At 43.7% G+C, this 22,965-nt stretch overlaps 1 protein-coding gene across 4 annotated transcripts in view; it reads left to right on the top strand.

Moving 5' to 3' along the window:
• Positions 1 to 20,909, top strand: part of LOC4397708 (sodium-dependent serotonin transporter) — a 55,397-nt gene extending 34,488 nt beyond the window's left edge. For all 4 annotated transcript variants that reach the window (XM_061660473.1, XM_061660472.1, XM_061660474.1 and 1 more), the window contains exons 4-9: positions 13,269 to 13,722; positions 13,925 to 14,198; positions 14,268 to 14,741; positions 17,593 to 17,793; positions 17,855 to 18,022; positions 19,101 to 20,909. In XM_061660473.1, coding sequence (XP_061516457.1) covers positions 13,269 to 13,722; positions 13,925 to 14,198; positions 14,268 to 14,741; positions 17,593 to 17,793; positions 17,855 to 18,022; positions 19,101 to 19,181 — 1,652 coding nt within the window. In that variant the 3' untranslated portion in view covers positions 19,182 to 20,909. The remainder of the gene's footprint in view (positions 1 to 13,268; positions 13,723 to 13,924; positions 14,199 to 14,267; positions 14,742 to 17,592; positions 17,794 to 17,854; positions 18,023 to 19,100) is intronic.
• Positions 20,910 to 22,965: the final 2,056 nt, after the last annotated feature.

Raw genomic sequence — 22,965 nt, 5'->3', positions numbered from 1 at the left:
GTTTGCTTTTGATGCATAGAGTCGTACGCTTGTTATAATTAACTTATGTGGTATGAACTTTTCTAAAGCAATAATTTGAAACGCAGCAATACGGCCTTTCAGGACCGTTCCTACTGAAAAAAAAAAAATAATCGCAATCTAGAAAAACCGAAGTTTTAAGGTTCCTAAGGACTTGAGAATTTGATTTGTTCTCCGTTTCGATGCAATCGTCGCGTGACATTGTGACTGTTTATCTATAAGTACATGGTTCAAAACCAGCTCCAAGGACCAATGTTTTGATAGCTCTTATTTCAATGATGTCTTTAATGCTTTTAAGTTCTTTTACAATTATCAATTCTTGCCGGAGTTCACTTTTACACAATTTATAGTTTATGCCCGATTTTCTATATTAGTATTAAACTCTTCTAATTCCCGTCAAACATTCAATAAATTCCCAACCCGACACAGCAAGATTACGCTTAACACAGGGACTGTCAAAGGGTTAAAGAATGAATGCGACCGTATCAGAACAAAAGTAATAGTAATAGATTCAATACAAAATAATGTACACAATAAGCAAACGAACCACAATTTTGGCACTTCCTCGGCGTGTTTATAAAGGAATGACCAATTACCCCTTCTTTACGTCAGATGAAGTGTTAAAAAAGCATTAAAATATATATTCAAAATTGTTTAAATCAATTATAAAAGACGGGGCCCGATTTTACGGGTGGAAGAAGACTCTAAAAGGCAAACCCAATTAAAACCTAAAGGTTTGTCATAAAGGCATAAAATCGAGAGTTTGCCATTTCACTAATTAACCCAATCGGATTGGGAAAGCAGAAAACGTAGGGCTAGAAGTGGTAGTAATGAAAAAAAGTTTTACAAAGGTACCCGGTGTTGTTTTACACTGAATTTTACCGTTTTACCATTGCGTCTTTTTACGGTCCTTCTGAGAAATTCGTTAAAGCCGTCAAACGATTGAGAACGAAAAGATTTCATGCAGAACAAAAAGGAACAAAAAATATCTTGACTTGAGGTCACTTTTTGTGGTCTAGAATGTGTTTCTTAATTGTATGCGAATTATTTGACTGTTCGCGGCTACAGTCAACGGGAAGGCAAACGAGCGAGCGAGCGAACGTACAATTGCTTCGTGAAAATCCGTACGTGACATTTCAACGTTCCACGGGATCGATCGTTCGGTCGACCTGCCCAGAACGGTGCTGGGCCAGAGTTTGAGGGAGCAACTTTTTTCCCCACTGGCCAACATGAACAGGAGGGCGACGAAAGAAGATCGGTATCTATCGGATATGATGCGAGCAATCAAGCACCGTAGACAAATCAGGCAGGTTGGGTTGATTTGTTGTAGGAAGTGGAAATGGGCGAACATTTACACACGCAATACCATTCGTAGCACGCACAGACACAGACGTGCCTGCGGCGTAATTATTATTATTATTATTTATTAATCTTCAACGGGCCGTATGGCCTAATTAAGATGTAACAATTCAATAAAAAAAAAAATACATAGCAAAAACAAGATTTGCATCGCAATTCACTGCGGCCACGGCAAAAGCCGGAGACGTTCCTTGAAGCACTGAGTTGAGATGTCGAAGTCGAAGCAATCCGAGACAGTGTTGAAGACAGCCGACATGCGGAACATAGGGTCTGACCGACCAGCGCTGGAACGGGGTTGAGCGAGCCGTAGAGTTTCTCTAGACCTAAGTGTTCGGGATGGTGCATAGATATCGACTCGATGCAACAAAGGCGATGAGTCGATAGAGCCATTTAGCAATCCAGCGATGAAAGAACACTGTGCATTGCGTCTTCTAACCGAAAGAGGTTCAAGGCCTAGAAGACGGCACCGCGCAGCATACGGAGGAAGATTATTGCGATCCTGCCAGGGAAGTAGGCGTAGGGCATATCTCGTGAGCTTACGTTGAATCGCCTCAAGTCGAGCAATTGAAGAAGCGGTAGTTGGGCTCCAGACTACGCACGAATATTCCAGAACCGAACGAACGATACAGTTGTACACAGCTTTGATGCACATGGGGTTGCGGAATTCATTAGTTGTCCGGATAACCACGCCAAGTAATTGATTTCCTCTGGCTACAACGTCATCGATATGCTGTTTAAAGTTCAAGCTAGAGTCAAGCAGAACGCCCAGGTCTTTGGCATGATTCTGTCGATTAACTGCAGTGCCGTCCATGAAGTAGGTCCCAGTCACTGGGCTCCTGCATCGACTAAAAGACACACAGTAGCATTTCTCGATGCAGATAGTCAGTCCATTACGCTTGCACCACGAACAGAAAATTTCGATGCAGTCTTGCAGGAATGTACAATCACCTGTGTTGTGAATAGGCGCAAAAATTTTTGCGTCGTCGGCAAACAGACTGATACTGTCGGGAGGTAGAGCGAGGGTAACATCGTTGATAAACAATATGAAGAGAAGCGGGCCAATGTTGCTTCCTTGTGGCACACCCGAGCTGCTGACTATTTCTTTGGACATGTGCTTTTCAATTTTCACGATGTATGTGCGATTTATTAGATACGACTTAAGCCACTGTACGAGCGGGCTGGGAACTCCTAGCTTATCGAGTTTAGCGAGAAGAATTGCGTGCGGAAGAGAGTCGAATGCTGCTTTTAGATCTGTATAAATTGCATCGACTTGAGCTCCGGCATCAATTTGACTAGTGCAATAGGTTACAAATTCAACCAGGTTCGTGGTAGTCGACTTTTTTGGCACGAATCCATGTTGATACGGACTTAGGTAGCTGCGGCATGCATGTAGCAGATTTTTGTATATCACTAGTTCGAACACCTTGGCAATGGCACACAAGGATGTAATACCCCGGTAGTTGATGGCATCTGTTCTGTCGCCCTTTTTGTAAATAGGAACCATCCAAGATTTCCTCCAAGCTTTGGGAAAGTAGCCATTGGCTAGCGATGCATTGAACAATTTTGCAAGGATAGGTGCTACTGTCGTTTGACAGCGTTTCAGCACGGTAGAAGGAATTCCGTCGGGTCCAGGAGCGAAGGAAGGCTTTAGTTGCGCTAGGGCAGATAAAACGATCTCACTGTCGATGAAAGGAGTGCTCATGTTAATTGCGCCAGCCGGAGTGTTGACGAGAGCAGCATCAATGGTATCGGTATCATTCATGGCCGGTGAAAAGCAATCTGCGAAGCGATCCGCGAAGAGATTGCACATTTCATTAGTGTTGGCACTTGTTGCTCCTTTGTACGTAATGGATTTCGGTGTATGCGTGGATTTTGTTTTGCTGTTGTAGAAGCGCCAAAACGAGTCAGGCCACCTGCAGAGGTTACGTTGAATTTTACTCAAATATCTGCCATATCGAAACCTGTTATAGCTGCAGTATAAAGAGTGCGTTTCAAAGTAGATCGAGCGAGATCTTTGGCAGCGGCGCGTTTGGTAGTGACGATAAGCAGCTCTTTTTACACGTTTGAGTCGTTTGAGTGTGCGGTCCGCCCAGGGGGGGTTAGGTTTAGGACGCTGAACTGGGACGCATACAACAAAGGCTTGCAGCATGAAGGACGAGAATGAACATACTGCTTCGTCAAGTGAAATAAAATTGGAACAATGAAAGCTATTGTTAAACATTGATATCATGTCGTTCAGTTTCACATAGTCAGCTTTAGCAAAGTTATAACGATAAAATGCGGTTGTCGTCGAGTTTTGTCGAGTCGTCGAATTGCGTCGGGTCGACGAGTTAATACGTATATTGAAGTCTAACGCCGGATGGTAGGAGTCAAGAGGTACAAGCGGAACAACACTTGGAAAGACAGGCGAACACAATTTAGCTGCAGCATTGTTAGCGTAGAGCAGGTCAAGCATGCGTCCGTGCGAATTATTGATGTGATTAAGTTGCACTAATCCGTTAAATTTAAATCCATCCACAAAGGTGTTGTTGGCCAGTGAGCGCGCAGTTGGTTCATAGTGCGTGATTGATGAGTATGCTGGCGAGGACGAAGGATCAGCTGTGGACCAGCTTATGCTAGGCTGATTGAAATCGCCAATAACAAACAGCAGATCCGAAGGCTTCAGTGTGAGAGTGAAGCTGCTGATACAATCATGTAGAGAGCGAAGAGTCGATATCTCGGAGCTAAGCTGCGGTGGAATGTATACTACCATGACGTACAGATGTGCGTTATTGCAGGCGACGCGCACACAAATATACTCGAGAGAACGATCACGGGAAGGTAATTCTATCGACTCGTATGCGTTAGAAACGGCTAGCAAAACACCACCACCGCGAGAGCTAGAGCCGCTGAGAGAGCGATCACAGCGGTAAACAGAGAAGTTGTTGTTGAAGAGAAGAGCAGATGGAATGTTGTCAACAAGCCAAGTTTCCGTGAGGGCGATGAGATCGAAGTCAGCCTCCGATACAGCTAAGTGAAATTCTTTTGTTTTAGTACGCAAACCTCTAACGTTTTGATAATAGCAGCTTAAATACTCAGCGGTAGCGTTGTCATTGTGGCGGTTGGATAAAGCGGGTATACGGTAAGTCAATTGAGCTGCGTTGTCAGAGCATGAGGCTTGGCGTGTTTGTTGCGTGCAATGAGCGGAACTTCGTCTAGTTGAGAAAAAAGCGATCGATTGTAGACTGGTGTAGGTGCGGAGATGAAGCACGGTGGTTTTGGGGCGGTCCAGAAACAAGTGTTGAGTTGGGTGCTTCCAAGGTATCATTCACCGGGGGGTGACACTGTTGTGATGATGTTGTTTCAGGACCAGGTGGAGTAGACGTGCGTGCGGCTAAACGGTGAGTCGTTGTTGGTGTGCGTGTGGTGTAGCGGTGATCAGTACTAGTAGCTGGTGTGCGTGTTGTAAAGCGGTTTCGGGTGGCTATAGGAGATGAGGTTTGGTGGTCGTGTTGACGGGATTGAAAAAACTCACGTACACCGATACCGACGGGCCAAGTGGATGGTGTGAGTGCCGCATCTCGAAGGATAGCCGGGACTCTCACTTTGAATGAAAGCCAATTCATGCTGTCCACACTAACCCCTCTTCTCAGCAGGCAATACGCTATAACGTCATCGGTGGCTAAGCGACGCTTTACAGAAGCGACCACTTGTTCCACAGTGACGGCCGTTGATAAGCGGGATAGGCGGATCCAGATCCTATCTGTGAATGGCTCACGAGGTGCAGCTTGAAGCGGTGATGATAACGGATCGGTTCCCACCAGTTCATGCGGTTGTGTAGGTGCCGGCTGGACGGCAATCGTGGTATTGGTGTATGCGTTTGGCGATGACGCGGCACAAAGGATGTTGCCGCGACTGTTTACAATTTTGTTTACACCAGGAGATGCCGAATCCTCGATTATACGCCTCCGCTTTCTACCAGTAGCTGGTCGAGGATCAGAGTTCCGATTGTGAGGCGTGGATGCAGTTTGAAGGAGGGTAAAACCACTGCGAACTTCGGCGACAATAGGCTCAACGAGCTTGCCAATAGCTGCTACAGCTGAGTTGAGGGCGGCATGGAAACCGACCTGGGCGCCTATTTCTTTTACCGAACGGCAGCGCGGATTTTTAAGCATGTTCGTGCAGCCAATGCAGCTCCAGTGCAGGTCGACATTGGACAATACTGCGTCAATCAGCTCGGGGGGCAATTTGCAACAGCCGCGGTGGAACGTAGCGTCACAATATGCACAACTGATGATGCAGCCGGTGGCCTCTAGCGGTTCAGCACACGAGAAGCAAATAGCCGCCATCGCGAAATCACGCGTAATCACAGCACAACACTGCTAAGCCGAGCAGGAAAAAACAGCAGGAAACCACAGTTGTGATGCAACTAAACAATTCGCCAAGACGAAGCGATGATGTTAAACAGTTTAATAGTCCGTAGAAAAGGCAACAATGCGATGCGACGCAGAAAACACAAGAAAATTATTGAAAAATCACGGAGCGCAACGGAAATGCGGCCGAACAATTAAACGTCAAACGTCAAACTAATGGTAACAATTGCTCCTTCGCGTCAATTCACGATCGAAGTGCGACTCTAAGCGGATACGAGAAATAAGGGTAAAATCAAGAAAAAATCCATCCTCCATACGGGGAGGAAAAGGGCGAAATCGTGCGAGGATGAGAATCACTCATCATTTAGATGATTTCCCCCGCTTTGTTCACATTCGCGTGCGCGTCTAGGGAATCGCTTGGCGCTTCGATTTGATGTTTCCTTCGGGAAGCGGGTTTTTTTTGTACCTACCCCTTCGCCACTCGGAAATACCAAAACGCTGCCATTTTTTACACTTTGAAAGACGTTTAGACATTTTGTGTGTGTGTGCTCGGAATGGTTGCTCCTGTTCGTGCTTGTTTTCCTCTTTACTTCATCCAGCGTTCATACCGTAATAAATCAACAAATCAATTGCACCTCTCTCATCAACTCGAGGGCTCTATTTACATGGCTCTGTCTTGTTCGCTTCTCCTTGGGCATGCGGACGGATTTCACTTTATAGCTTTGAAACGGTGCTTAGCGTAGCTCGCGTTGGATATCAGTTTCACGCGGGACAAGTATGCTGATTCGGAGGGATGATCCCTGCGAGAGCAAAAAGGGCGCAATGATGGTGATGGCGGATCATCTCTGATTTAAAGGAAAGCATATGAGTTGGAAAAAGCTGTATGGGTAAGCAAAACGTCATTTCTAAAGGAGAGTTTAGCTTTCGCCTCCTAAAAAGCATCATTTTATGGTATGCATCTGATCCATACCAGGATTGCTCATAGGCAATTTTTTTATCACAAACGGTAGTTCCTAGCGCTAGATATTCCTGCGTTCATATTCAAAATGGGGTTTCCGGTATAGTCGTCAACTAGCACGACTTAACAAAATGCTCGTCATGAGTTTAAACCCTGAATGGACCGGGCCCACACAGAATTTTTTTTATTGATGTTTTTTTAGGTGAAGATTCAGTAATCCTTTCAGTAAAAAGAATGTTTACTGAATCATTCAGTAATGTTCGGGGCTCGCCAAAATGACAGCCTGTTTACTGAAATCACAGTAAAGCCTTTTTTCATATTACCGATTTTTCAGTAGTTGGTAGCGATTAAAAAGTGACGAAATTTTCCTTTTAAATTGAGTGTTGTATTAATGCGCAGAGATTGCCAGTCCCTTAGTTCATATTCATCCATATTTTATGTTGTTTGATACAGTTTTTATACTGTATTTTGTCGCAACAAGTGTTAATGGTTCAGTAAGCGCTCACAGACACCACGAAATTGCCGTAAGCACAGTGAATTGTAGTTACGATTGTACATACTAACACGGCTGGCAATTGTTTCAAATTAATCCCGCAAGCTGCAATCTCACCTGAAATTTTACCGGGGTGTCTGTAAGCGCCTACCAAATCACATCATGAGCAAGAGGACATCGCGTTGTTTTGTTTTGATGTTCTGACTGACAGGTCGATTTGACAGAATGAATTGCTGCATTTTCAGTCATTTGTTTTACTGATATTCAGTGAAACGACCTATTTGACACCGATTTTACCGATTTTCAATAAAATGTGTATTACTGAAATGGATTCAGTAAATTGTTTTAATAAAAATAACAGTAAAAATATGACATTTATGCTGAAAACCAGAAAAATATTCTACTACTGAACCGTTTCAGTAGAAAACTTTACTGAACCAGGAAGATAAAATTTGCTGTGCACATACGTAGGACTGACTTTCCTGCTACGGGTAATCAATAAATCACTGAAAGCCAAGCCCCACCGGTGGTACAGGTAGGCCTTGACCGACAACGATTATTGTGTCAAAAAGGCAGAAGAAGAAGAAAAATCAGTAGTTATCAAAATAGTCATTTAAACATCTACGTATATTTTTGCAAAAGTCTTTGAGAATGAGAATTAAAGTATTTTTGCTGATAGTATGAAATAATATATAAATAAATAGAAAGAATACATTTTGAAATTAAATAAAAGTTTTGCAAAATACATCCAAACGACTTACAACATTATACCGCAAATAATAATAAAGATATACTGAAATAGTAAGTGAAATATATGGTGTGCTTCAATGTGGAAAATCAATTCAAAAGTAAGCTTAAGGATTCAAGCAATTTTCTTGTGAACCTTTATCAACACAATCGTTCCCTTCCCTTCCAGTTGTAGTGTAAGATACTGGAAGTGTTTCCTGAAATAGTGAAGAAGTAGTTTTTTTTTCTCGCCCTGTACACTTTACGCTGCCGTAATCACATACACATATTTTTTGCTTAATCCAACACTTGAAAGCAGTGGATTTTGCTTCCGCAGGGAAAAAGGCGCACAAAATCCGAACGACAAACGGTGGAACAAAATGCACGGTCACAGCAGTTACAGGTAGCTAGGCAATAAAACACGTCCATAAACATTCGCTAGAAGTAATTTGAAAAAAGGGAAAACCGGAATGAAATGGAACAACGGGAGCAAACGCACACCGTACAACAAGTTGACAAGTGCTAACGATTATTGGTTGAAGTTGTTGTTTTTTTCCATTTTTTGTTTGCTCCCCATCTTCGCAGTCGATGTCCTTTGGTGCTGATGGTCTTACTTTTTTGCCCACTGGAACTTAGTTCGTATTGAGATGGTGCGTCTATGCAGAAGAATTGGATTGGAAAGCTTAATGGGAGTGCTTCAAAATGTGAATTGTTTTCGCAGCAAATCAGTGGTTTGTTTTTTACTTTTATCGGCTATAATACCTGTTGCGAGTAGTTTTTACTGCAAAGGCAAAAGCATTTTATTGCAGTGTTTTGTTGTTATCAGAGAGATCAGAGAGAGAGAGAGAGAGTGTGTGTGTATTTACGTGCAGTAGAATGCGTTCCGGATTTGAGAATCATTTAAGTGTCTGTTGACACAAGTATGAAAGTAAAATGATTAAGTGCGATAAATGAGTCAATTAATTCAGATAGTCTTTATTAATCTGGAATAACTGTATAGATAATTTATGTCACGAAGAACAATAATAATCTTGCACTTTTTAGTTACAATAACTGTTACATACCGAGTTTTTCCAGGCAGATCTCGCGAAGGATTGACCCTCGGTAAGAGTCAGAGAGTTGAAGTGGAAGAGATTCACACGCAGAAGTTCTTGGAGTAAACATCATTCTTCAACATCCAAAATAAGACAGAGCGCCTGGATTTCTGTGTTAGACACCTCCTTTCGACTGCATAGACTTCCCAACCGATGGATTAGAAGCAACTGGCGGAAAGGACATGTTAGTAGGAAAAGTGTCAAAGACTCTGTCCAAAAGTCAGATTTTTTTTGCTTTTCCACTGCGAACCTGTGACTCTCCCCGAGGGCCAATCCTTAACATGACCTGCCGGAGAAGCTCGATACGTAACAACAATTGTCATGCATGTAATTTAATCTTCTGATCCCTGAGTACTAGTGAGAAGAAAGTAAAGACTTTGTAAGACTAACACTATGCTGGTAGGCTAAGAGTAGTATTGTAACGAATCAGGTGTATGATTGGGATCGGTTCATGAACTTTGGACATGAATACGATTAAAAAAGGGAATAAACTGACAAACTCACTGGGACGGGATTCTAGGTTTAGAATGATAAAGTAAACAGTCACACGGCCACAGCGATCAGCTGGTGGAACACTTTAAATGTGCTCCAACACTTTCACCTTAGCCTAGTAGATCGTTGCTTCTACTATTGTATAACTACCGGTGTTGCTAAGTTAATTAAAGACCCAACTTGTCCTTCATTTTCCATGCCAGCAAAATTGCAAGCTAGGATTTTCAACCAGTATCTATGAAGTTAAACTGATCTGGCAGAGCTCCAGCTTAATTACTGTGGTTCCGTGGTTTAACCTTGACTCATATATCTAAATGAAAACATTGATACCTTGCTCAAACCACGAAACAACAAGCTCAAATGTAGCAAGAAACTTTGTCCTGTTCTAATTTTGCAAAAAAAAAAACGAAGAAACATCATCTATCTAGAAGACATCCGCTATCCCAAGACTCATTCTAATAGAAGTCACTGCCATCAGCCTTAAAAATGGCTAATAATTTAAAATTGTTTTTGAATAGACAATTTAGCATCCATTTATCTCAAACCGAGCCGCCCAAGCCGACTTCCCTTGTAGTACAGTGCACAAGGGCCTACATCTTCGGACGCAAACGCTACTAAGCCATCTTGGAGCATGGTATTGATTGCAGAGATTGAGAGTTGGCAGGAATTAGATTAAATTTTGCCACCCTTTCATGCGTTGCATACGCTGCGGGACCGACCGGATGTGTGAAATTTAGACGTCCTTCTGCAGGGTTATAAGAAGCTACTCGAAAATCAACGTCCGATGACGAGTGCTTTTGAACGGATTTTTTTTTGTTGACTGCGTGTGACGCTAGTGCGGAGAGAAGATATCACCGTCATGCTGCTCAATGTCGAAGCAAAGCTTGAAGAGATCAAAATTAATTTTTAACCGTCTTTAAGATGCTAGAGTGAATGAAAAATCCTAACGATGAGGGGGAAAATTGTGCTTAGCTAAACGAGGGTATTTGACAACGATCGTCTTTAGCGGAGGGATTGGCTGAGACAACAAGTGACAGTTTGTTCCGGCACTGTCCCTAAAATGCCCCTATGACCGTGCCAGGAGTCGTTGTCGTTGAAGAACGCACAGTACTAGTGATAACGTCACAAACAATGTCCTACAATGGCAAGGAAAGAGTGGGCACGGTCACGATGTGATCCATGCCCCGGTGGATGTCTCTGAAGACGATGGTGATGATGGTGATGATGATGATGGTAGGGTTTTCGCGTTGGTTTGCTGAAATCAGACTTTCATAAATTATGAACTTACTGAACACAGGCACACATACACACACACACACATATATATATATACACAGAGATGACAAGCCGGTTACAGGACGCATAGAAATGGCTAATGTTCATGCGGGTTTAGCGAGTTTGTAAATTAATTTCCACCATCCCCTCGGGCATCACACCACCGGCTTCCGTTTGCTTCCGGGTGCGTTAACACTAACCTGCCCTGCACTGTGGTTGGGCCATTTCTTTCCACCGAGGGTGTGTCCGTGTGTTTTTTGTGCGTCTCTAGACCAACGTTTGCCTACGTCATGCAGCTTAAAGTAGGACGAGTTTTTTTACGAGTTGTTACGAGCAATTAATTCACCCATCAGCTTGATAGCAAGCCGGCATAACGGGCATGGAGCGAGTAGCTCCATCAACAAAAACGCTCCCCGTCTTTCCACGGCTCTGATTAATTGTCGGTGACTGAGTATTGACGGAATAAATGTGGAGCGGTGTGGGTCATCGTGTAGAGTCGTTCGTACACTAGTGAACGTAAAAACAGGGAAACGATGTGATGATGGTGTCACTGCCGGCAGGGAGAGGATACGTTTGAGGGGTGTAAAAGGGAAGGTCAGTCCATTTTGTGATTACCATCGAATGTATAAACAATAACAGAAGCTTTCCATTCCGCTCCATTAACATTTTCCCATCGGAAGGAAGGAATCGGACGACTGGCCGACCGATGTGAATCTCGGACGGCTCGAGCGGTGTCGTGCCATGCATTGTCTCCTTTCAGGTCTACGTCCTTTGCGGTGGAGGTTCGTCTTATCGAACTAAAAAGGGAAGATGAACCAGGGCCGGTGCTTGTAACTTGTTGAATCGTTGCAGTATCGACGGTGCGGTAGCCAAACACACACACACACAAACTACTGTGAACCAATTGTGCGAAGCAACCGAACCAGGAAGCAACAAGTGGTCCCGTGGACCACACTGTTTGTGTGCCAAACCACTGCTTTGAGAGAGCCACCTGCAGGAACCTGCAGTCACTTCAGCTCCGATAAAACTACCACAAGGGAAAAGTAAATCCCACTTGGATCCCTCAGCAAAGTTAGTGGTTATGCGGGATGGAAATACAGAACGGGTTTACTTTGCCCTAGAAAGGCAGCACACGGACGACACTTGAAAAGTCGCAAGTGTTTACCGTTGACTAAGAACACTATGCGAGAGAACGAGAACATGCACATGCGGAACCGCAAGCTCGTGAAAGGCTCGAGGGAAGGTGAAGGAGACCATCTCCGATAGTGTTTGCCGGCCGCCACGGCAGACAGGGAATTAAATCCATTGTGCAAACTCGTAAATACTCGTTCCGGACAATACCACCGGGGTCGTACTTTCTGGGACGCAGCGTAGAATTGAATTTTTGTATGTTTCGGATCTGGCTTTGCGGTGTACGAAATAAGCCCGAGAGGGTTAGTGGCGGTTTTCTAGTATATGTGTCTATTCGCACGGTTCGTGCACGGTAAGATAAGATGAAAAGGGTTTCACATGAGAATTTTTATCCTAGATATGACAATGTGACATACATATCTACCTGACGTGCATATAGCTTGTTTAGGAATATTTTTAATCTCTGCTCGTAAACCATTTTGGAAACATTTCGCTAATCAAAAATAAGGACAATCCGTTTATAATTTTAATGCTTCATCAATTTGATGTGTATTGCTGTTTTATAATAAAATGGTGTTAAGGATGACAGGCCAATGGTTGTATGAACCCGAATCGAATCCGTGCTTTACAGTTATAACATAAAATCTCAGGCCCATAAATGTTAATCTGACCTACATTTACCTGACCTGTTTATAGATTATTTTGAATCTTTGCCAGCAAGACGGTGTACATCGCATACATTCTGTAATGTAAAATAAGGACAAGCCTTTTTATAATTTTAATGCTCCATCATGTTGTTGTTTATTGATGCTATATCGTAATACGGTAGTAATGATAACCAGCCAACGCTTGTAACAACCTGGATTGAAAGTGTGCCCTACAATTGGAACATAAAATATCGGACCCACCTCGTGCATCGATCTGATTGAGAAATAATTCTCTTCCAAAAATGACCCCTCGGGGAGGCGTGTGATTGAGTTTCGGTGCAAACCGATTCTGATTGTCGGGCCTTACCCCGACTTTGTGGGTAACCGACTTTAATGGCACGGTAACACGTTTACGCGATACCAACGGAATCCCGATTTTGACCCAATACTCACCGGTACAGGGTGACAATAAATACGGACGGACGCTTATCATCGTAAATCACGCGAGCCACCAGGCAGAGGACACTATCCGATTTTATGCGTCACTGACCAATAACTCAATCGGTTGAGGTAATATATTTTAAACCCGTATCCTTGCCGTGGGAAATGTGGATCGAATGCAAGTTTACGATGCTTTTTCGTCTCCCTTCACAGCCGCATCTCACATGCATCTCTTAACCATGGTTTTTGTTGCCTCTTCTCTTCCCTTTCTTCGCCGCACAGGTGTCGGGTACGCCATCTGCCTGATCGATATCTACATGGGCATGTACTACAACACCATCATCGGGTGGGCCGTTTACTATCTGTTCGCATCGTTCAGCTCCGAGCTGCCCTGGACCAAATGTGGCAATCCGTGGAACACGGAGAACTGTTCACCGGTCACGGGGAGGGTAAATGAGACGGTCACCTCCACCGTGGCGACTGCAACGACAACGGCCATGTCATCGATGAGTACGGGTGCAGCGTCGGCCGGTGTGACACTGGTTGCGTCCGCACTGGGTAACTCGACAATGGGCACCACCCATTCGCACTACTACCAGTACGAGCACCACCTGCTGTCCAGCACGCTGCCAACGATGCTGTCCAATCTGACCACCAGCACGATGGCGACGGTCGCTGGAGTGGTCGGAGGTGCCAGCGCTCCCGCTCTCTCCAGCCCAGCTAGGGAATTTTTCGAGTAAGTACATTCGAACCGAACGGGAATGGAGAAATGGATGATTGGAAGTGGCCTATAAACTAGATGTGCGGCTGTACAGTGGTTCTAAAGTACGAATCGTAAAGTGAGGCTAAGCAATGAAATCCATACCACTGAGATTGATGAGGTGACTTATTGTTTCATCTAACACGAGTGTTAATTTTTTACAATATCCTTTATCTAGGCGGCAAGTTTTGGAGCAGTACAAATCGAACGGGCTGGACTTTATGGGACCGGTCAAACCTTCGCTCGCCCTGTGTGTCTTCGGCGTGTTTGTGCTGGTGTACTTCTCGCTGTGGAAAGGTGTCCGCAGTGCCGGGAAGGTCGTATGGGTGACGGCACTGGCACCGTACGTGGTGCTGCTCATACTGCTGGCCCGGGGTGTAACACTGCCCGGTGCTGCCGAAGGTATACGCTACTATCTAACGCCACAGTGGGACAAGCTAAACAACTCACGGGTAAGTGTGCATGGAGTACTGTCCTGCAGAGTTTATTTTTCCTCCTCCTAACGCACGCTCATTCAACAGGTATGGATCGATGCAGCGTCACAGATCTTCTTCTCGCTTGGGCCCGGATTCGGTACGCTGCTGGCGCTTTCGAGCTACAACAAGTTCAACAACAACTGCTACCGAGATGCGCTGCTCACGAGCAGCATCAACTGTCTCACAAGCTTTCTGGCCGGGTTCGTCATATTTTCCGTGCTCGGCTATATGGCCCAGGTGCAGAACAAATCGATCGAGGAGGTCGGTCTCGAGGGACCGGGTTTGGTGTTTATCGTCTATCCGGAAGCGATCGCCATGATGAAGGGGTCCGTCTTTTGGTCGATCATCTTCTTCTTGATGCTGATCACGCTCGGGCTAGACTCAACGTTCGGCGGGCTGGAAGCGATGATAACGGCACTGTGCGATGAGTATCCCCGCACCATCGGTCGTCGGCGGGAGTTGTTTGTGTTGATACTACTAGGACTTATTTACATCTGTGCACTACCCACAATGACATACGTGAGTATGATGGTTTTATTTTTAATTACTACATTACAGAAACACTGTGACTGTGATACTTCTATCAAATAGAAGCAGCTATAAAACTCGAAATTTTGAGCATAAAGGCCGGGGGACACTGTCCGTACTCGCTAGTGTAATTTCGATTTTCACTAGAGCATCTGGCGGCGGCTGACCGAAGCATTTTGCCAAACAATTTGGAGCCGCTCTAGAAAATACGTTATTTTTCCATGTTTTTTTTACTTTAATTGGACTGGAAAAGCCTTGTAATTGATAGATAAATATGTTGTGCAAGTATTTCAGTCGTTTCGCACGAAAAAACGGTGAAATAACTAATTAATTTTGAGATCCGGTTGAACCATTCTCCCGACGACCAAAAAAAGCTTCCACCAGGCACCGCCAAATGCGCTAATGAAAATCGAAATTACACTAGCGAATACGGACAGTGTCCCCCGGCCTTAATATTTGTTTGCTATGAACACAATTGAGCGTTTTTGGTAAATTTGTCCAATTTTTCTGTTGTCTGGAGTTAATTAACATTGCCGCAATGTTTATCATTAAACTAAGTACGCAATGATCTTAAGGCCGAGGGACATATGTTATTTTTCCATGTTTTTTACTTAATTCGGACAAGAAAAGTTTTGTAAAAGGTAGATGCACAAGTCCTGCACATTACATCCATTTTCATGAAACAACCGATAGAAAAACTACTCAATTTTGAGATTAAGATTTCATAGCCTTCAGAGGGCTTTCCGGGAGTGAAGAGAATATAAAAACATTTTTTATATAATTTACTTGAATGTTCATATGAGTTCCTTGGTTAAGCTCTAACTTTTGTTCCCAAAAGTATGAATGATTTGGCATTTTTGAAAATGAACTACTTATCTGTTTAGTAAAAAACATAGATTTTTTTAGATAAACAGATATATGATTTATACCTCATACCTTGTTCTGTGATATTCTTCTTCTCCTTCTTTGGCTCAACAACCGATGTCGGTCAAGGCCTGCCTCTACCCACTTGTGGGCTTGGCTTTCAGTGACTAATTGATTCCCCCCATAGCAGGATAGTCAGCCGACCATAGATGGATGTCTATTTGGGGATTGAACCCATGACGGGCATTTTGTTAAATCGTACGAGTTGACGACTGTACTACGAAACCGGCTCTGTGATATTAGTATAAGATTTTCCTTCTTTTTACTATAACACAAACTGTCTATTGTTTATTGGATATTTTCAACAATAACGCAGATTCCAATTGTTTAAAACTATCTATGAAATCGGCGGTAGCAAAGGTCCTTCGCCGCTTGCCAAAACCACCTAAGAGAATATGAAATATGCAAAGAAATATGACGACGCGCCAGTTCAAGTCTAAGAACTCGAATTCTATAGCAGTTTTAGGTCAACTACGGTTGTTTAGCAAAACAAGAGGCGATGTACGCAGAGGTTCGACTATTTCTAGCATTTAAGTCTCTCTTGCTATTCGACGCCACTAAAAGCTAGACGTTTAGATAATTCAATAACTGGTGTAATATCCATATCTGCTACAGAACCTTAGTATTCTTCAATACATGACCATAGGACGCTCAAGAGGTCATGGAATGCATATACAAACAATAGAACTGGGCTATGGAACAATAGCACGCACATTTCTGTTTGATGTTAAAGTACGACAAGGAAATAAATATAACTACCAAGAACGGACACGCAATCGGCTTTTGTGGTCAACATAAAACGTTGATTGGTTGCCCGTTAAGTTAGGAATAACAAGTTCCAGAGAAACGCAATGAACAGGCGTCATTCAATCGTTTCTTGAAACATTGGTATAGTAAAAAAAGAACTATTTCATCCTCGGGATACAATTGCAAAGCACAGACAAAGCAAAGAAAGCCTCCTACTAGAACGGCGTAAAGTGAACAATGCTGCCGTAGTTTAGGTTGATGAGCTGTGGCATTGATGGAAGTTTTATACCACTTCTCCGTCGATTGTCGGGATAATGACCAACTGAAGGAGCAATGGGAAAAACAGTGAAAAATAGCGAAGCCCATTTTATCTACTGCTGCTGTCTGTTCCCGCACCATTTTAAGTACACTTTCCACAGAACACGGATCCACAATCGCACAACAGATGATAAAAGAAGTGCCCATACTGACCATTGGAAACACTCCGTCGAAATGGAGCCGACATTCTCATGGCATTTGAATTGATAAGTAAACCTTTTTCCCTTCCCGTCGGCCTGGAGTCCTGTGACTGTGTGCGCGGTGGCTGGCAAGTGATAAATAATGTTCCGGAGTTAATTCAATCACTTACGATACGTGCCTACGGCGCCATGGTGAGGGTTTGAGCATTCCGCTAGACATTAGGAGGGAGGTGGTGGTCATGTTTTTATTCATGAGCTAATGGAGAACCGTTTAAAGCTCCGTGTTTAATCTTACGGCTTGCGGACGAGTAGAATGAATTGGTGGTTGGCGGGTTGATGTTGGATGGGAACGATTTATCTCGCAATAACGTGTCCATCCTCACACCCTCTGTGCGTACCTTTTGTAGGTGTGCCGTAGTGGTAGTGGGCAAGGCGTGCAAAAGGATCATCCTTTTCCGTGTCATTGCACTGGATATGTATCTTTCTCAAGTATACATTGCTTGGTCAGCTACATTTAATCCACTCATTCACTAAACGCGAGTGTGTGTGTGTGTGTGTGTTTGGTCAGTGACTTTTGTTGAATTAATCGAACACAATTTATGAGATTTTGAACGCTTCAATTGTTCTGAAACCAACGTGAAATCTACATTCAACCTGCGCGCCTTATCTCATTGTGCTCTTATTTCTAAACGTTTCACACTTTTCGATTGCAGGGTGGTGTGTACTTGGTAAACTTCCTGAACGTGTACGGGCCCGGTCTGGCGATACTGTTCGTGGTATTTGTCGAAGCGGCCGGCGTGTTTTGGTTCTACGGTGTGGAAAACTTCTCCGCCGACATCGAACAAATGCTGGGCAAGAAACCGTCACTGTTTTGGCGCATCTGCTGGAAGTACATCAGTCCGACATTTTTGTTCGTAAGTATCATCGTATGTGTGGAGAGTTTCGTTATCTTACCAAAAATCATGTTTCTTTCAGTGCATTTTGATATTTTCTCTGCTCGGTTATGAGGAAATGCTTGGTGAGGAATACGAGTATCCTGAGTGGAGTGTGGCTGCCGGTTGGGCACTGACACTGTCATCGGTTCTGTGCATTCCGACGTATATGGTTTACAAATTTTTGATAAGCCCTGGCAACTGTAATGACGTAAGTATATACTTAAATATTACTTGTTCTATTTTTTTTGCTAGCTTTTCTATAATTTATCTTAAAACAGTAAAACAAGGCCTTTAAATTATTAAATTGTGAAATATTCTTTTGATCAATAAAAGATAGAATTGACAACGCTTGATTCATCGAAGATGAAGTGGGTGGTGGAAGGAAAGGAAGAGGTTTCGATTACCTTCTTTAACTATGCATGGAACAATAGCAAACATTTGGATTTTGCTAACAAATCGTTTTTGTGTCGCTTTTGTTAGCATTTGATCAGATCAGTTTTGGACTTTTATTTATTAAATTTACAAGGTTCTCATGGAAAATTAAAATGAGCTTTTGAAAATATGTTTACATACTTTGGCTTGTATTTTCAAAACAATCAATAACTGCAAAAAAGTGAACTTGTAAAATGTCTTTATAGTTATGGTACCCCCCTAAATTGTTTTTTGTAATAAGTAATACAATTATGGTCCTAAAATTTTGAAAAAATATACTAAAATATGACATAATATTTTTCACAATTTATACATTCGTCTTCTTCTCATCCTGATTTACCGGAAATCGTGAAAATCGACTGTTCATATAGATATGGTCGGCGTTTTATCAAGCTGGATCATAATTTAATGAAGTTTTTTCATATTTAGTTAGTTTGGATTAGACAGAACATACATACATTTTAGATCTCATAAATGTTTGGTTGTGGAATAAACCTAAGAGTGAAGGAATATTTTTAATACTGTCCTAACCACATGGACTAGGCTGAGATAGCCACATTTATGGGCTTGGCCATAATAATTGATTGGTTTATTCATAACTTGTTTGTCCTACGCCTCGAGGATGCTGTTCTTACGGGGCCATTTGATGACTTTATCATTTGCTACAAGCTGATTCGTATTCATTTTTGAAATAGTGCAGTCATACCAACATTATCAAAGCTAGTGAATGTAAACTTTTATCTGTATAAAAAAATGTTACCTTATTATCAATAATATAATTGCAATCGATAGCTATGTGTCTCATTTATTAAATTATGCATTTTAACATTACCTCTTTTCCTCTGTCCTATTAGCGCTTGAGACGCACGTTCAAACCGGAACCGTTAATACCGACGGCTATTCCCGGCCAGCTGTACACGGGCACCGCCGTCTGACATGATTGCGCGGAAGAAAGCTGCATGCGGCGTGGCATCTTCGTGCGCCTCGATTCACCAACGAACTCCTGCTGTTCCCCAAACGTCACCATTACCGTCGCTAATCATGATCGTCGTTGTCGTAGTAGTAGTAGTCATAATAGTGCTCACCGTTGTAGCCGCGAGCGTAGTAGAGGCTGTAGGAGAAGCATCAGCAACTGTAGTAGCAACAGCAGTGGCAGCGGCACCAGCTGCGGTACCAATAGATGTACGCTTGGTAGGAAAGGCCAGTGCGCCTGTGTTGCCAATGGTGAGTGTGGTCAGTATGATAGTTTTCACGGATGTGGTGCTGGAACCGGTCCCACTTGTGTGTTGCTTGTGGAGGATACGCGCACAACTCCGACCGGTTGCTATCCGTTCGGGCTGAAGTTGTCCCATGCCATTCCGTGTTATGCCGCGACGAACACGATCCGGGGAAAGCTCACATTTCCGTTGGCCACCGAATGGTTGGTGTAAATCTTCTGGTGGACAATGGACGAGGGTGGCCGTCGTCTGTAGCTACAGCCATCTGCGGACGTACGGTACACGGTTCGTTTGTCCGCTTATTAATGCTACAGGATATCCTGTAATAGATCTACATCCATCCATTCGGCAGATAGATAGCAAAACTAGAAGGAATTGTATTTTTGAATGGTAGACAAAATGATTGAGCTTGTTATTAGAGATTTATTTTTCAACTTAAGAGAACGAGTAGGTTGATTAACGCTCCCGCCACATACCTGTTGTGCTAGACACAGATGTCGATGTCGAAAGTAGATCAAGTTTCCCTTTCCAAATAGAAACGTGGGACAGATGAGACTATTGCTATAGGGTTATCGTTGAATAGAATCGATTGTTTTCCAATCTAGAACCTAATGTCGCGCTAACGACCTCTGGCAAGAGCTCATACAAGGCGAATCGTGTACGGCTACCGGACATAATGCTTGTTGTTAGACGCTTTTATAAAGTTTTACATATTTCTAGCGAACGATACAACTCATAGTAGACTAATTGGAAGAACATATTTAAACCGATATTTATATCTCCATATACTAGGATTTATATACATACTTGGAATGTTAGCTAATATAAAATGTGTGCAGCGTAAGATCTGTTCGGTGTTGCAAGGTAGGATTATTTTTATGGAAACTAATCGTAGCAATAAGTATGGTATGAACAATATCTGGTACACCGAACAGTACATCGGCGTAGAAAAAAGCCTGTCATGAGCAACGACCACAGATCCTGTACAAATCCTGTACAACGCATCTCACAATACGAACCTGATGTTATGAAGATCATCGATGACGATCATCGAATATGTTTGACAGTACAGACTAAGTTAAGAAAAAATGACTACATTTTACACTTGTTTGTTGCCTTACTCTACATCTGTGCAGTTATTGGTTTTATAAAGACAGGACAAGGAAAAGTAAACAATAATTACTCTAGTGCTCGATGAATGTTAAAGGGTAGGACAATAGAAAACGAACAGCAATACAGCCATTTGCTGTTCGGTTTTTGTGAAACGTGGAAAGAGCAGACTCTGCTAAACTATAGGGCACATCCCGATGTTGATGGTAAGGCGAGCGATATTTATTCAGAGTTTATTTTGTTAACAAGGTGTTATACGAATCTCGTTCGTTGGAACACAAAAGAAAACAGTAACACGGACAATAAAGTTCTTTGATGTTTGGTTTGCTTTCATAAGTTAAATGACTGGAGTAATTACAATTAGATAAAGAAAAATGTCCGAAAAACGTCTGTTACGGATAAGCATGTTGGTGACCGATAAAACGGTCCACTCGAAACAGAGAAAAAAGTCGACTTGCGTTCGTTCTATATGCCGAATTCGCTATAAGCTATAAGAAGAATGCGTTCGTTCTATAAGCCCGAACGCGAATGTATTCGCACACGAATTCGAACGCGTTCATACTATAATCTCTCTCTCTCTCGACCAATCGCGTGACGACACGTCTCGCCGCCACGTGTAATACAAGAGGAATGCGATCTCTAACATCCGGGAGAGAGTGATCAAAGGATCAAGTAACGGGAGATCGCTCTCTTTCGTTCGAAGGCCATCGGGTCGTGAAGACGTGTTCGCGAGTGATATCTATATTGAAATAAATCTCGCAGTGAATTCGCAGAAATATACTTTCGTGATTAATTGCACAATTTAGTGAAAGAAAATACCTAATTCGTGAGGAAATATTCGTGTTGCGGATTCGTGCAAAAACACATGTCATCACCATGGGTACAAATAGACTTGCGCTTGCCCCAGCTGACGTTGTGGTGCGTCGCCTCGTTAAACTTGGCGCCAACGTCGACACGATGTCCTTCGTATCGTACGACGACCTACTCCGCTTGCCGCTCGAAGGACTACGAGCGGACATCATCGGTTTTGCTGACGACGTGGCCTTTACATTTTTGGGAAGGACCACGGAACAGGTCAGCGCTTTAGCAACGGCTAACCTGGAGAGGATCGAGCGGTAGCTGCAAGGAGCCGGACTGGAACTTGCCCACCAAAAGACCGGGTTCATGATCTTCTGTACTCATCATGTCCTGCAGCTCGCAGAGCTACAAGCGGGCGGTCACTCGATTCAATCTACGGAAACGCTGAAGTACCTGGGAGTTGACCTCTGCCGCAAACAGCACCACAGCCGTCATCTGGAAAGAGTGGTCAATAAGGCTTCACGGATTACGAACGCCTTGACCTTCCTGATGCCCAATAAGCGTGGTCCTAAGAGCCGCAGTAGGAGACAACTCGTGAACGTCGGCAACAGTATCATCCGATATGGAGTTGCAACCTGGGGGCCAAGGGTGCTCGATAAGGAGACCCATCGCAAATCGGTCCAAAGGGTGCATCGACCGGGGGCTCTCCGAGCCGCCAGCGCCTTCCAGACCGTGTCTTATGATGCCGCTTGCGTTGTCGCCAACACCACCCCGTTAGTCCTCCTCATGCAGGAGGATATCCGCTGCCACGACGAAAAGGTAGCGAGCGGTGGTGTTCAATCGGCACGGGAAATACGGCACAATACGAAAGCGGCAACGGGAGGAGACTATGAGGACCTGGCAGGACCAGTGGACAACGGGTGCAGGGCAACCAGGGGCACCAGGATTGAAGACGAGGAGGCTGATTCCAGACATTAATCTCTGGGTCAGCCGCAAGCATGGGAAAGTCGACTTTTTCCTCACCCAGCTCCTTACGGGGCATGGGTTCTTGCGCTCCTATTTCGTCGAGAAAGGCATCCTGGATGGCTCGCCCAACTGCCCTGAATGTGGGGACGCCGTGGAAGACATTGAACACGTGCTGTTCCACTGTCCACGGTTCGATCGGATCCGGAACGATCGCGTGCTTGACCTTATACTACTGTTTTCTCTTAACTACTCACCGTGTTCCGTTTATGAGGCAGATCTTCCTCTTGTAAAAATTAATGCCCACCATCCTCCGTTTGTTCTTGAAATTGAATATTTATGCACTGCGAACTTACCTGTTTCTGCGCAAAGTGTTAATCTTAGCCCTATTTACAATTATAAGAAGGCTGACTATGCTAGGCTACGTGTAATTTTGTCCTCTATTGATTGGTCATTTTTGTTTGTCTGTACGCATATAGATGAGTTATCACTTCCTCAAACTCCTGTTCTCCTCCCTTCAGACCACCTCCTTCCCCTCCGTGGTCCGACCGCCATCTGCGCTCTCTGCTTAGGGATCGAAATCGGGCTACACGTGCTTACCGGACTTGGCGTTCACCGTACACGCGTAGGT

This window comes from Anopheles gambiae, chromosome 3, assembly GCF_943734735.2.
Source record: "Anopheles gambiae chromosome 3, idAnoGambNW_F1_1, whole genome shotgun sequence".
NCBI lineage: Eukaryota > Metazoa > Arthropoda > Insecta > Diptera > Culicidae > Anopheles > Anopheles gambiae.
Note: the sequence above shows the minus strand (reverse complement) of the source record. Positions and strands in the feature narration are given on the sequence as shown.